This window comes from Agelaius tricolor, unplaced genomic scaffold (genome assembly GCF_023055355.1).
Source record: "Agelaius tricolor isolate 1412-34295 unplaced genomic scaffold, bAgeTri1.0.p SCAF_1, whole genome shotgun sequence".
Lineage (NCBI taxonomy): Eukaryota > Metazoa > Chordata > Aves > Passeriformes > Icteridae > Agelaius > Agelaius tricolor.
The window spans coordinates 38,074,281-38,088,363 of NW_027269261.1; the positions used below are offsets into that span (position 1 = coordinate 38,074,281).

The window sequence follows — 14,083 nt, forward strand, 5'->3', positions numbered from 1 at the left end:
GGCTTGCATCTTTTATCTTGTCACATAGTTCAATGGCATAGAATTACAATAAATTAGTTTTGCAATTATCAAACTCTTCAACTTCTCTTTGGCATTTAACGAACCTCAGAATCTGTTTATTGCTTCATATACTTTGCCATCATGAATATTAGCCTTTAATTAACTGGAACTCTAATCTTAATCTTTCTCACTATATTGCAGTGAAACATTTTTATTAACTTGAAGAAGATAGTATTTGTTGCTATTTTTCCAATAAATGGAATAGTTTCAGAATGACCTTTTTATAAGTAATTATAACAATATAAAATGTAAGAAGGCGGAACTTATCATACCAAAGAAAGGCTTTGTCTGATTTGTTTTTCCGTATTTCACTTAGCAACATAAAATCACTGAGAAGCCTCAGCTGAGAGAGGCCAATAGGGATCATGTGATCGAGGCTTAGATCAGGAATTGCAAAAAAGTGAAGAGGAAATCATGTAGATAAAATTTTCCTCAGGAATATTATGCACAGCTAGAATGACCCAAAGCAGTGTTTGCATTAGAGAATAGTGCTCTGTGGTGGTCTCCTTAGTAATGAAGGCTGGAAGGAAAAGAAACTGTTTGCAAAAGGTAAGCAGTAGTGGCTCAGTGCAGCCACTCTAGCAAAGGTCTCATAAGCTAGGTTTTGTCAGATACAAATGAAACAAGTTGTCTTCATTAAATAAAGGAGAGCACAACCGTACTCTTCAGTCATGTAAAATGACTGTATCATCAATGCAGGGACAGTTTCACTGTCTTCCTGATTGCTGACAGTTCTTTGTTCTAGATAGATGTTAGGCTCATTTCTGTCTTGATCATTTCATTGCTTTGAAGTCAGTTGCTCTTCCAGGTATTTAGAGGTTTCTGTATCTATTGCAGACGAATCTGACAAGAAAAGCATCTTTAAGACAAAGGGAAAAACAACAGTTCTCCCTGTTGACATGATTTTCAAGTATTTGGTACACTGCTACGTCTCCAGCTGTACACAGCACTTTGGTAGTTATACAGTGCAAGATGAGTTTGGAGAGAATAAAGTTCATATTCAAGTGGAGACAATGATGGCATGTAATATTGAAATGACAGATATGATAATTGGATGAAATTTATTAATGGAAATTCTTGGTTTTAGGAATGATTAGTTATTTATTTTTTTCATTGAAAAAATCATGATTGCATAATGAAATTTATAGTTGACATAATGTTTGGAGTTGTTATTAAAATAGATGAAAATCATGGTGTGACAGATACAAGTGGAAGTCTTTGAGAACTCATGTAATAGAAATGTAATTAAATATTATAGTAAAAAGTACAACATAATGTACTTAAAACTAATGACAAGAAACTGTATTAATAACATTGAGCTCATCATCTTAAAAAAATACTTGCTGTGGCAGTTAATCAATGGATAACTATAAGATGCCAATGTGATGTCACCATGAGACTAAATGTAAGGCTAAGAGATCTACCAAACAGACTGTATCACATGAAAAATAATACTCACTGTATTTATGATTCCTGATAATAAGGATTTAGTCAACTTTAATGGATTCCTTTTTCATCTATTTTTCATTTTTCACCCATCCTTCATTCAAAACTTTTCCAGTCACAACTTGAATGTACAGAAAATTTTAGTGTTTTCAGCACTGACTTTCGGCCAGGAGTTCCATAAATCCACTATTTTCTGCATGAATACATAAATACTTCTATTTGTTCCAAACTTCTTACTGACTATTGTTTTTTTTTATGTCCCATCCTTTTACTGGAGGAGATAGTGGAAAATCTGCCCTTATCACCTTCTCCATAATGACATGATTTTATAGTTCTTTATTTTATTCTTCCATAGTAATAATTTTCTCACTTTATTCTGTTATTTACCTTCAGTCATTATCCTCTTCTGGATCTTTTCTAATTCTACCACTGCCTTTTTTTGAGATGGCAGATCAGAGCAGGTTAAGATGGAGCTTCTGAGCCTTCATGTAATGACAATGTACAATGAAGGGGTTCAATACCAACATACTTTTAGTCCTTCTAGTATCTTTGCTCTTGGATAAAGAATAGGAAGAAGTTTAATTAATGTAAACATATTTTCTAGAAAATTTGTAAAGTACAGTAGGAAAAGGCTTGTAGCAAATTTACTGACATGAGTTGGGAAGAAGAGAATGTCTGGTATCAGAGAAGATGTAATTTGAGATTGTATTAGCTACCTCTAATAATGGTAGTCTGCTAGAAAGAATTCAGATTATATCTCATGTAATCAAGACAACACATTCTTTATCAATAATTTAAGCTAAAATCTAACAGTGACCTCTGATACTGTACAGAAGATAATGTTTTAAAGGATGTATGAAAGACCTGTTTTTGAATAATAATATACAAAAGAACAGAGGTGCTTTTCTGGTGGCCTCAAAGTGCAGTGACTTTGAGACTTGCCTCAAAGTAGAAAAGGGAAAAAATCCAAAAAACAACAACAACAAAAAAAAAAAAGGCAAAAAAACCCCAAAAACACACACACACACACAAAAACCAAGTAAAAACCAAGTGAAAGTACTTATATTGGTGGCATAGAACAAACTGTTCCTCCGCAGAACAGCAAGTAGAGGTTTCTTTACATTGGTTAGAAATGCTTTTCTTTGAGTATTACTCTCAACTGCTGCAGATGTGTTTACTAAACAAAGTTACAGTTGTGCATATCAAATTAGTTTTTACTGGACATGGTCTATCAGGGACAGCAATATGCAACAACAGGTCACAGTTTAATAGCCCTAGTTGAAGCAATTTTTAGAAAAGTACAGTGTAGGCATATCAATAGTGGATTCCTCTAGCTAGGCCAGTGGAAAATTATTTGGGGGAAAAAAGTACCAAGTCAAATTTAGATCTGTACTTAGCAGAGTTAAATTACAGAATAGCCCAAATGAAAAAGAGGATGTTACAAATTTACATTCTGTTCACTGGAAAGCTGGATGTCTGCTAGAAACTAATCTAAGGGTCACTGAAGAAAAATAGAATGCCAAATACTGGGTATGGTTTATGATCATTGAAGTTCTTCCCCTTTTTTTGTTTTGAAAATGACACATTCTAGCATTTTTAACAAAAGAAACATGCAGAGAATTGTAGGAAGTTCTTATCCCAGATGTACAGCACTGGAGTTTCACAGTGAAGAATCAGTTGTCAAGGGCATTTGAGATTAGTTTAGCTCTCTTAGACTCTCTTAGCATTTGAGATTAGCTTTGTTAATTAGCTCAAACAATAGATTTCTTTTAAGTACTTGGAATTCTATTATCATAGTGCCAATTGTTAGTTGCTGTTACTACCATGTTTGAGAAAAAGGTTCCAGCATGAGCATTTTGGAATTGGACTGTCATTCAGACTGTGCCATATGCTAAACCAGCAATAGCTCAGATAAGGAACTAAGTGGAGCTAAAACAAATTTCCTCATAGGCAGATGATAGAGGTCTGAGCAAAAGACCTTCATTCTTTCCATCGCTTCAGCCATGAATACTGAAGGACTGGAAGTTATCTGAAAACCAAATCCATAGCATTTAGGGAAGGGATATGCTAAAATAGATTACCTAATCTCATTACCTAATGACTAACTAAAGACAGTGGAAGGTGCAAACAGTAATATTAGTTGGAAAGCAAGTCAAATTACTTCTAGAAAGAAACAGAAAAAGGAGAAATACTTAATTTCCCAACAACTCCTACTGTGTAATGTCACTACCTTCTTGGTGTTTTGGTTTTGTTTAAAAATGCTGTGATAATAGAAAGATCTACTTTAAAGTATAGCAAATTTTTATGGGATAATCTGAAAGTGGCAAAAAAAAAAGGCAGTTAACAAAACCTGTAGGTCATTACCGAAGTGTACTTTCAAAGAAGTGAAGTTTAGCATGTAAAGAAGAAAGCAAACTATAATTTGGGACATCACTATTATTCTTCTTTTATATCTATTTTAAGCAAGGCTTTAGTTTTTTTCTAAAAATATGTTACCACTAAACTGTGGGGTTTGGTTTTTTTTTTGTTTTTTTTTTTTTCTTTTTAAGGTAAGAGGGCCCCCACCTGCAGGATCAGTAAAGCAAAGACCAGCAAAACACACAGCTTTTCGCAAGTTTTATGAGAGAGGAGACTTTCCAATAGCTGTTCAGCATGAGTGTGTAGGAAACAAAATCGCCTGGAAGGTAAGTCCTGGCACAGCTGTGACAACCAGCTGAGCTTATTGAAATGACATCTCTCATTGTCCAGCAAAGTTAGCTTGCAAGTAAATACACTGAAATAATTTCTTAGCAAATGGAAGATGGTGGGAAAGTCATTAGAGAAAGGCCCCTGAGTCAGCTGTCTGCCTGGGCTAACAATTAAATTATATGCTGCAAAAAGGAAGATGACAGAGTTGCTTTGCCTTAGAGAATTGTCTCCTGCCCAATTCATCTCTATTTTTATGAGGACTTGGCAATGCAGCCTGTTTCAGGCAGTCCATCAAATGATGGAAGTGGCTGGATACAGTGAGCAGCAGCCATTTATCTCCCCAGATTTCACCTTCCTGCAGGACACTTCCAAATAGAAGCTTTAATTACCTAAATGGATAGGTCAAGATTGTCTGCTCCCTGAAAATGCAGAGCAGAATACAAACGAAGGCAGATTCTCATTCCATGGCTGTACTCTGAGTCTCCAGCATATGTCAGACAGCGTAATCGCTGTCATACGTGCCTCTGTTACAGGCTGACCTCCACTGCTGAAACCATTACAGCTCCAACATTTCTCTGACAAAAGGTTAATTGGCTTCAAAATAAATGTATTGCCTAATGACTCTATTCTAATGCGGCTGTGTTCCTCTCTAAAATGCTTGGTGACGTTATTTGTAAAACTTGCCAATCTTCTAAGTAACTACTGCAGACTTTAAAATTTAATTTAAAAATGAATGCTGATCTTTAACCTGTTCCTACTATTTAATTATTTTGGTTATTGTGAATTACTTTATTTTTTGTCTCATTTATTGGACTAGAAAAAGATTTTGCTGGAAGCCGTGTTAGTTACAGAAAATGAACATGATATGCATGAACAAAATATGTCAGATTTGTAAAATGTTTTAAATTTTTCATGTCAAAAACATGATAGCAAATTTAAATGTAAAGCTATGTTAAGTCAACGATAAAAGGAGAAATTTTGCAATCTTATGATTGATTCTGCTTGTAATGAAGCAAACAGGTTTGGCTCTGTAGTGTGGTAAGCAGTACAATATTTGACAGTAACTAAATTTTTAAGGTAGCTCTTTTGTTTATTGAAATACAGAAGAAAGATTTGTGCTACTATTTTGTTGCTATAGAGGTTTTGAATCAGCACAAAGAATAATTAGTAGTTCTTGCAGCAAAGGGAATCTCAGTCCCAATATACTTTACCCGCAATCGAGGTGAGATTCCAGTGCAATTGGGCTTCAGGCAACACTAGAAATTCCCTTGTTGGACTGGAACTCTCAGGCTTACAACTTAAGCCTGCACTCTGATCTTTCATCACCAGGTAAGACGCAGAGGTGATTTTCAAATAAGTGCAAAAAAATCTGCAGAATTTAATTTTCATCTTGAGGCTTTTTAATTTCTAATTTCTCAAAATCAAACTGAGAGGTACAGAAATACTGCTGGACTGGCATTCCACTAGATGATGCTAGTGACTGCTTAGTTGACTTAGGACATCAGGAAATTAAATGGAGCTGCATAAGAAATTCAGATGGGACATTAGGAAAAGGTTTTTCATTGAGAGGGTGGTTAAACACTGGAACAGATTCCCCAGGGAAGTGCTTGTTAGTTTCTGGACAAAGTTCTTAGTCATATTTAGATTTAGATTTAGGTAGTCCTGTGAGGAGAAAGGAGTTGTAGATGATGATCCTTATGGGTCACTTCAGCTTGCTAACTTATCTGCAAGCCTTCCAACCACAGATGCATGCTAAAGTGTTTGATTTCTATATCTGGCAGTTTTAATTGTTTGAAATCATACTGCCTTGAACAGTCACAACAGCAGAGTCTCTAGTCAAAGATTCAGCACGTATTTTTTCTTAACACACCTTGCAGTCTTCTAGACCTAATGTCCACCTACTGCAGTAAAACACTGGCTTTTAGCTAGTGCAATGTAGGACTGAGATGTCATGCAAGACTTATTTTTGCTATTCTGCTAATCCTTTCTTTTCAGAAAAAATATCAGAACTTCAGCATGAATGCAAGTAAGGAGCATAGTACTCGACTATTCCATTCCTGTATTAGTGCAGGTTCAGATTCAACCTTATTTCCCTTATTCCATGCCACTCAATTTAGTCACAAGTCAATCCTGAGTGAGTTCTGTGGCTCAACAACACCGAGGTATAGAGTTATCTGAGGCTATTGTTTAGTTTGACATGCAACTGTCATTGATTACTGTGCAGTTTAAGTACATGAAATGGGCAAACTGGCATTTTCCAGTTCAAACTTTGCATTAGATACCTTCTGAAGTCTTAGAAGCTGCCCAGAGCTGCAAAAGGATGAGAATATTGTTCATCATTAGCTGATACTTAAAGGTACAGATCAAGTAAGGTCTCTGGTTTTCACTTGTTTTAAGGACATAATTGCACTACTCAAAAGACATCTAATGTCTAATTTTCATCAGTTCATTAGTTGTATATCTAATTAAAGAAGTTAACTTTTTAGTAATATATCTTATTCAATACTGCTAAATTCATGACAATTGAAAAGATATTTTACTTATGAAATGTGTTGAGGCAAATGTTCTATAAAAGCTTGGCTGAAGTATACTTATTTGCACGAATCTTGATCAAGTGGAAGGATAAAAAGAAGAAATGAATGGTAACAGTGATATTTTAATCCTGCTGTAATTGCCCAATATCAATGTTTTATGTTGAGAGAGGTTTTTTGCTCTGTTTAGTGATAATGTATATCGTAGTTGGTTTCACTCTTGTTAGTTTGTCTATCAAATGGTGCATGAGAGAAAATGCAGGAGGGTCTCAAAAACCTGATTTTTTTTACTAGGAAAGGAAAATACTACAGGATTTTGTTATTTCCTGCAAAATACACTGCTGTATTTTATTTGCTTCTTTGCTTGTTTTTATAATTACTGAATCAAAACTGTAATTGTCAGACTTTTTTTTTTAACACTTTGAACACTTGTTCCTTATGCTGTAATTCTTTGGACAGAATATAGTAATTTTTAGACAGAACAGGAGAATCTGAAATGCTTTAATATACATTAATTGTATTTGGTTAATATGTACCAAAAAATTCACACAAATGACTTTTGATATTGTGACAGTTCTGCATATCTATCATTTTAAGCCCATGATTAATTACCTGTAAGGGCTGGCTACGTGTAACTGTGTTTGTAGATCTAGATGAAATATAAATTTAACTTCAAGAAATGTATAGAACTGTTTCTGAGTAACTGCATGTGTTGAATATTTAATTATGAAATAATAGTGCTTTTCTGTTGTTACATGGCTTAATCGTTTCCAAAATGTGCTAAATTTAGAAAGAGGCATCCTTGCACCAAATTAATCCTAGGCATAAACAAGATTAAACTGTGCAGATAAATCATGGTGTTTACCTTGGTGTCTTTTCTTAAAAATAGGGACCAAAGCAAATTAGACCTCACTAGATAATTTTAGAAAGATGTGTGGTCTTGGTGAATTTTCAGACTAAGTCTTTACTTGTAGAAAGGCATCTCTTAGACTATTTCTGTAATGCTGTGATTCTGGCTGGTAAATTTTAACATTGTTGTAAGTTTAAATAAACCTGTTTCAACCCAATGGAAGAAAAAATGTAAAAAGATAATATACACTTACAAGAACAGGGCATTGAAGTTGGTTTTATTAAAGACAAGAACAGGAAATTGAAGCTGGTTTTAAAGCATACCATTTCTTACCAGAGGGGAAAAAAAAAAATCAAAAAAACTCTGATAATGCCAAAGCAAAATTATGTGGTTCTAGAGGATAGAATCGCATTTACTTCTGAAAGAAGAAGACATTGATTGTCTTGGGGTTCCTAATATTTGTTTTCAAATCTGGAGAGACGTTTACTTTTGTCATTGTGAAAAAGTGAATATAGAGAATGATAATAATTTGTTAATTATGTCTGTGAAAACAAGACATAACTCGCTACACAAATTTCTGGCCTTGATTGCAATTAAATTAACAAAATAATTTCAAAATAATTCCAGACTTTTCATCCCCTTTCAGGGGATGTACTAGCAGTCAGTGAATTCTTTGCTAAATAGCATACGCTCAATGTAACATTTTAATATCTAATTTCAAGCATTTGTTTTTATCCTTCCTTGGTAATCAAAAAGAGAACTGTATATATACCAGAGCCTTAAAATTTCTGCAAATATTTAATGTTTGTTTCTTTTGCAAAGCAGTTTTTAAGATCTGGAAATAAACAACTCCTTTGAGTTATTGAACAAATGTTCAAGAATCTTTCCAAATAGGAAGCATTTGATTTTTTCCACTAAGAAAGAATGAATAATAATGGCATGGATGGAATGGCGTATTAAATGGCATATTAAATATAAAACTTTGGAACATAAATTGTTGTTAATTTAGAATTAGATAATATTAGAAAGTGATCTTTATGTCGAAAGAATGTACTAAAATATTTATAAGTCTTTTGACTACTTTTGTGGGATCCCACAGTTCTTTTCCAGCTTATGTATATTCCAATTTTATTTCAAAATGTATTAATACATTCTTTTGCACAATCTTATACCAAGCTATGAATAACAAAAGCTCATAGTTCAGGTCTGAAAAGGACTTCCATTTTTAAATATACGATACTAAATTAAAAAAGGTCAGAATGCAATTAAACCTTTGACTAAGAAAGTTGATAAAACCAAGAAAGTATTTCTGAATTATAAAGTATGTGTTTGAAATGCAGTCTCTCTGTATTAAATGGAAAGTCATCAGAATGTTTGAAAAATTATTTTTTAGGGAGTGGAGTTAATTATGCAAGCTATTATGCAGGAGTAAAAAAAGCTTCTATTCTTCAAAAGAATTGTAGCAATTTCAGAGAAATGAAAGCCAAATTCAAAAACTCAAACTTTTTAAGCAAAATGTCAACATGAACATGATTTCTGTTTTTGGGGGTTTTTTCCCAGAGTCTCTGTATCCACTAAGGATATTACTTCTGCCATTTCAGTTTCTCTTCATCTGCTCTTTCCTACACAGTTAATTTTTTTTTTTCCCAGGATCTAGTATAAGCTATGGTAGCAAATTTATTTCTTTGTGATATAAACTAAATGCAGGGCTGAAAGAAAGTGATCTGCCTTCAACATCATGAATTTCGGATGCACATACACTTTTTCCTTTCACCTACTACTGAAAGTTGTTTTTAGTAGTAGGGAGTACAAATGATTTGAACTTTCCATAGTAGAGTTTTCATTAGTATGTTGCATACTAGTTTACATAGAATTCTGAACTTCTGTGATTGAGCTGGTACCTATATCCAGCACTAAGATAAAAAGTTTTTGTTTATTTGTTGTGGTGATGGTTTTGGTTTTGTTTTGCTTAGTTGGTTTGAGTGTTGGACTTTGTTTTGGGGTTTTCTCTATAAAATGACTTGGTTTTAATTTCTTTTTCTTGGAAGTGCAGGCTTTTTTGCTTGCTTGAGGAATAAATTTTACAAGACAGAAAATACTTTTTTTATATCAACCAATATAGTCAGAGAGGAGACATTTTCATTTGCAGAGCTTTCAATTAATGTCTTTGTATTTTTCATTTTTGTAGCATTGTTTTGTCATTAAACTAGATGAATGCACACTGTATGTTATTTACTATGTAGTATCAAGTAAACTTAGGTAACACTTTCCGAAGTTCAAATCTCCAAATAAATTAAAAGTAATTGGATGGAGCTCATTTACCCTAAAGAATGACCCCATTATTGTACTGTCATCTTGCAATTTGTGTAATTCAAGATGTAATTCAAGAATTTGAGGGGTTTTAAGCTTGTTGCTGTCTAAGGGGGAGGTTCAATTTTCCTTCACCTCTTCTACTTTCTATTTCTGAAGCATACTTGATACTGGCACTGACATTTATCAGAGCCCTCTTTGGGTAATTTTATCTCACTAACTCACGAAAAGAAGGTGGGTGTGTTTTTTCTTGATAAGCAACACGTTCATAGTCCTGGGAACTTTGATTATATGACAATCACCACCATGAGTGCTAATGCTGAGTGTTGGTGAAGAAGAGAGGAACAGTAGCAAAGTACAGGGAAAAATGTGAGACTTGTTTTCAGCAGTCATGAGCTGCTAGATTACTTTAGCTGTTTGTGGAATTTCAGCCTTAGATACCTGAAAGCAAAGAGAAAAAAGTGCTGTGAAAATTAATACTTCTTTAAAATTTATTTTCAGATAGAGACAGATTTTTTCTGCTTCCACTTTTTGTTAAACTGTATTTAATATCTAGTAAAAGAAGTTGAGAGACACTGTAAAAAAAACTGGTAAATCCTCCACAAGTGTTGTCCTGCAGAATGAAAGCTTTTTGCAAGGTTATGTAGAAAGAGGAAAGGTCATGTATCATGCCCAGACACAGTTGGTACAGCATAGAGTGCTGTTAGTTTATATTTTATTTAATCTCTTCATTCATGTTTTAAGCGATGGTTCAGTTTTCTGCTGCAATTGACCTCTGTTTATCTTTCCCAGAGGGCTCCTTTTTTAACATCATTCCAGTGATCATTAATAAGCCTGTCTCCAATATGAGTGTGTTGGTATAACAGAAAATTGCAGTGTGGATTCAGGAAAAGGCAACTGAAAGCAAGAATTTATTAAGCTAAAAATAATACATAATAATTTAGAGAAACTAGAAGTATGAATTGAGGTAAAGAAGTAAAGTCTTGAAGAAGCAAATTTTAAATGCTGCCTGTGAGGAAAAAAACCCACTATAACTGATATAGTGCAAATTAATAGTTTGGGTACTAGTATTTCTTTTAAAGGAAAGTAAAAGCTCAGTTTCCTATGAAGACAGTAATAAAGCAAACTGTGTGGCATGGTAGCAAGAAAGAATTATTCAGCTTTAAAAATAACAATGCTCAGTTGCATCATCTTTATTTGGTAGTTACTAATAACCTGTATACTATGGCTTACTAAAGCAAGCACAAGCCAATACTTTGCATAAACAGTCATGTTTAGATAAATGTCATTCATCATTCTTTATGGTATTAGTGTGGTATTAGTACCCAACTAATCACTACCAAAAGTGTTGTCTCGGCTGATGTGCATGTGACTTTTTCCTAGAGATTGCTAAAATTTCCATCACAAGACTATTGTTTTGTTTTTTAAATGTAGAATACTAAGAAATAGGCACATCTGACTATGACCTGGTTTTCATTAAATGAAAACTCCTTTAAATTTCTTGAGAAATGTTATATAGTGCTATACATACACCCACTCTATCAGTCTATGACCCTAGGTCATAAAAAGAGAGAATGCAAAATATTTGCTAGCAAATAAAACAAAATTTCCATTGACTGCAATAGAATGGGATCATTTTTGTCAGATGTAAATATAACTCATCATCCTCTCCCTTTTTCTCCCTATGATATTACAAATTTTCCTCTGATTTATTAAGTTTTTAGTTTATAATGCTCACAGGAATCTATTTTTGATCAACTGTCTTAGAATGATAGATTCATGGAATCTTACAATTCTGGGTTTGAAGGGGACCTCAATGATCATCTGATCCAACCTTTCTTGGCAAAAGCATAGTCTAGCCAAGATGTCCCAGTAGCCTTTCCGTCTATAAATTATAAAGGCTAAGACAGTTAGGATTTTTTCAGTCTGGAAAAGAGGAGGTTTCAGGATTACTTAATTGTAGCCTTTCAGTACCTAAAGGGAGCCTACAAGAGAGATGGAGAGAGATTTTACAAGGGCACGTAGTGACAGGACAAGGGGGAACGGCTTTAAACAGACAGAGAGCAAGTGTAAATTAGATAATGGGAATAAATTCTTTACTGTGAGGCTGGTGAGGCACTGCAACAGGTTGTCCAGAGAATTTGTGGTTGCTGTATCCCTGGAAGTGTTCTTGGCCAGACTGAGCAACCTGTGGTGCGATCTGGTGGGAGGTGTCCCTGCCTGAAGGGGTTGGAACCAGATGATTTTTAATGTCCTTTCTCACATAGAGCATTCTGTGATTTTATGATAGTGTCCCAAGTAATGAAAGTTCCAGAACTTAAAATCATCCTTTTTAACAACTGCCAGTTCAAATCTCTGTCTTAAGTCTAAGGCAGCGTTAGTTTTGATCTAATAACATTTATATTTAACAATGTATTAATTTTATATTTATATGCAATATGTTTGTGGTAGGATTTTTTTCAAAAGTCACTATTTATATTGACTCTAGCATTTTATGTGACATGGCTAAGTTTAATCATCTTTCAGTTTAATAATTTACAGAATAAAATATGGTACCAAGCTGATGTCCTTCAATTAAGGCAACATTTTTTAAGTTGTTGAGTAATTCTGGGTACTTCCAGTTTCCATTCAATGGTACATATAGTCACAGAAATATTGCAACAGTAGGTTTCTCAAGTTTGAAATTTCTGTGTTGATTTGATCCCACCACTAATAATGCTAATTCCAAATAAATTTATCATATTCAAGCCTTACTTTTCAAAAGCACTATGCTAGATTTAATTTTCTGTTGAAAAAATATTGTAATAGTAGTGCAGGTCTTAGAAGAAACGTGATATGTTAGAGATTATTTTTTAATCTTATCAAAATGTTACTGCAAAACTCTGTTGCAAAATGCTACGTTTTTATGAAATCCCATAGAAATCATTGTGACTATTTCAGTACTTACCACCATTCTCATTGGTGGATTTTATTTTGTACATTTAAAATAGTATTTTTAGTGAAACACCAAGTTAATGTCACATATGTATTAGAGGTTACTCAATGCAATCCCTCCTTTTTACCACTTGTGGCTCACAAGTAATGTGATTGTAAAATGTAATTCTTTCTGGAGTTAGATTTTTACAGTCCTCTAGTCCTTTCCATTTCTTTCATATTTATAATTTATTAATTTAATGAAATGTCTCTTTTCTCTGTGCTCAGAAAATGTACCATATTTTTTAAAAATATGGCATGCCCATTTACTTACCGGCTGAATAATGTTTTTCTTAAGAAGTAAAGGTTTTCCTATGAATGTGTAAGATCTCCTTTCTCTTAACAACATCAATGCTGAATCTAGGGACTGCTGTTGTGATGGAGTCTAAAAAAGCCTTGCATAGAATAGTGACAGTTACCTGATTCCTATAGTACACCTCAGACATATTTCATTCAGTGACTTTTCTGTAGCTAATTAATAGTTGCAACTCATCCCAGGATTCTAGAAAACAGTAATGTTGTGCCAGTTAATTTACTATTCCTTTCCCCCTGAATATACAATTTAAGCCATTCCTTTATTTGCCATCTATTGAAAGCGTATGGAATGAAAACTCAGCCATGTATCAGAAATAACTGTAATTTAAATTTGCTAAATGACCTCTGAAAGCTAGATGAAAGATTTTCTGCTGAATGGGCTGGTGCTCCCTGCCTGTATAATGTATGTGAGAAATTAGTGTGAATGGTTCACTTTTATGGAGTAGTGCTGCTTGTAGTAAGCCTGCAGAAACAATTTTCCCCCAAGCCTCCATCTGTTCTTCAAACCAGGGCATATGCCATCTCATCGAGCTTGAAAGTCAACTGATTTATAACTCCTGAAGAGTGCATAGATTGAAAAGAAAGGTCGACTGCTGCTATGTGACAATGATTTGCTAGGTACTTGGATAAAGACAATTCACATTACTATGGACTCCAGAGGACACAAGTGGTGGTGTAAGCTTTGGAAATGGGTAAATTGATATTTAGGACAAAAACAAATTGCTCCTCCTCCTTCAGGTAAGCAGATGCCTTTCTTCTTAAAGATGGAAGCATTTAGAAAGTAAGTAGTAATACAACCAAGACTTGTTGTTACACTCATTATATTCACAGAGAATTAAGCTTTTCCTAGGTACAAAGGTTGCCTTCTAGAAGTGCCATGACTTGTTCCACTTTAATCTTTAAGGTACAA

At 34.0% G+C, this 14,083-nt stretch overlaps 1 protein-coding gene across 6 annotated transcripts in view; it reads left to right on the forward strand.

The window, feature by feature from the left end:
- The window catches only part of PACRG (parkin coregulated), a 215,057-nt gene that overhangs the window by 43,159 nt on the left and 157,815 nt on the right, over positions 1 to 14,083 (forward strand). For 5 of the 6 annotated variants that reach the window (XM_071430418.1, XM_071430446.1, XM_071430437.1 and 2 more), the window contains exon 3: positions 4,056 to 4,190. The exons of the other annotated variant lie outside the window; for it this stretch is intronic. In XM_071430418.1, the coding sequence (XP_071286519.1) occupies positions 4,056 to 4,190 (135 nt within the window). The remainder of the gene's footprint in view (positions 1 to 4,055; positions 4,191 to 14,083) is intronic. 6 annotated transcript variants of the gene reach the window in all.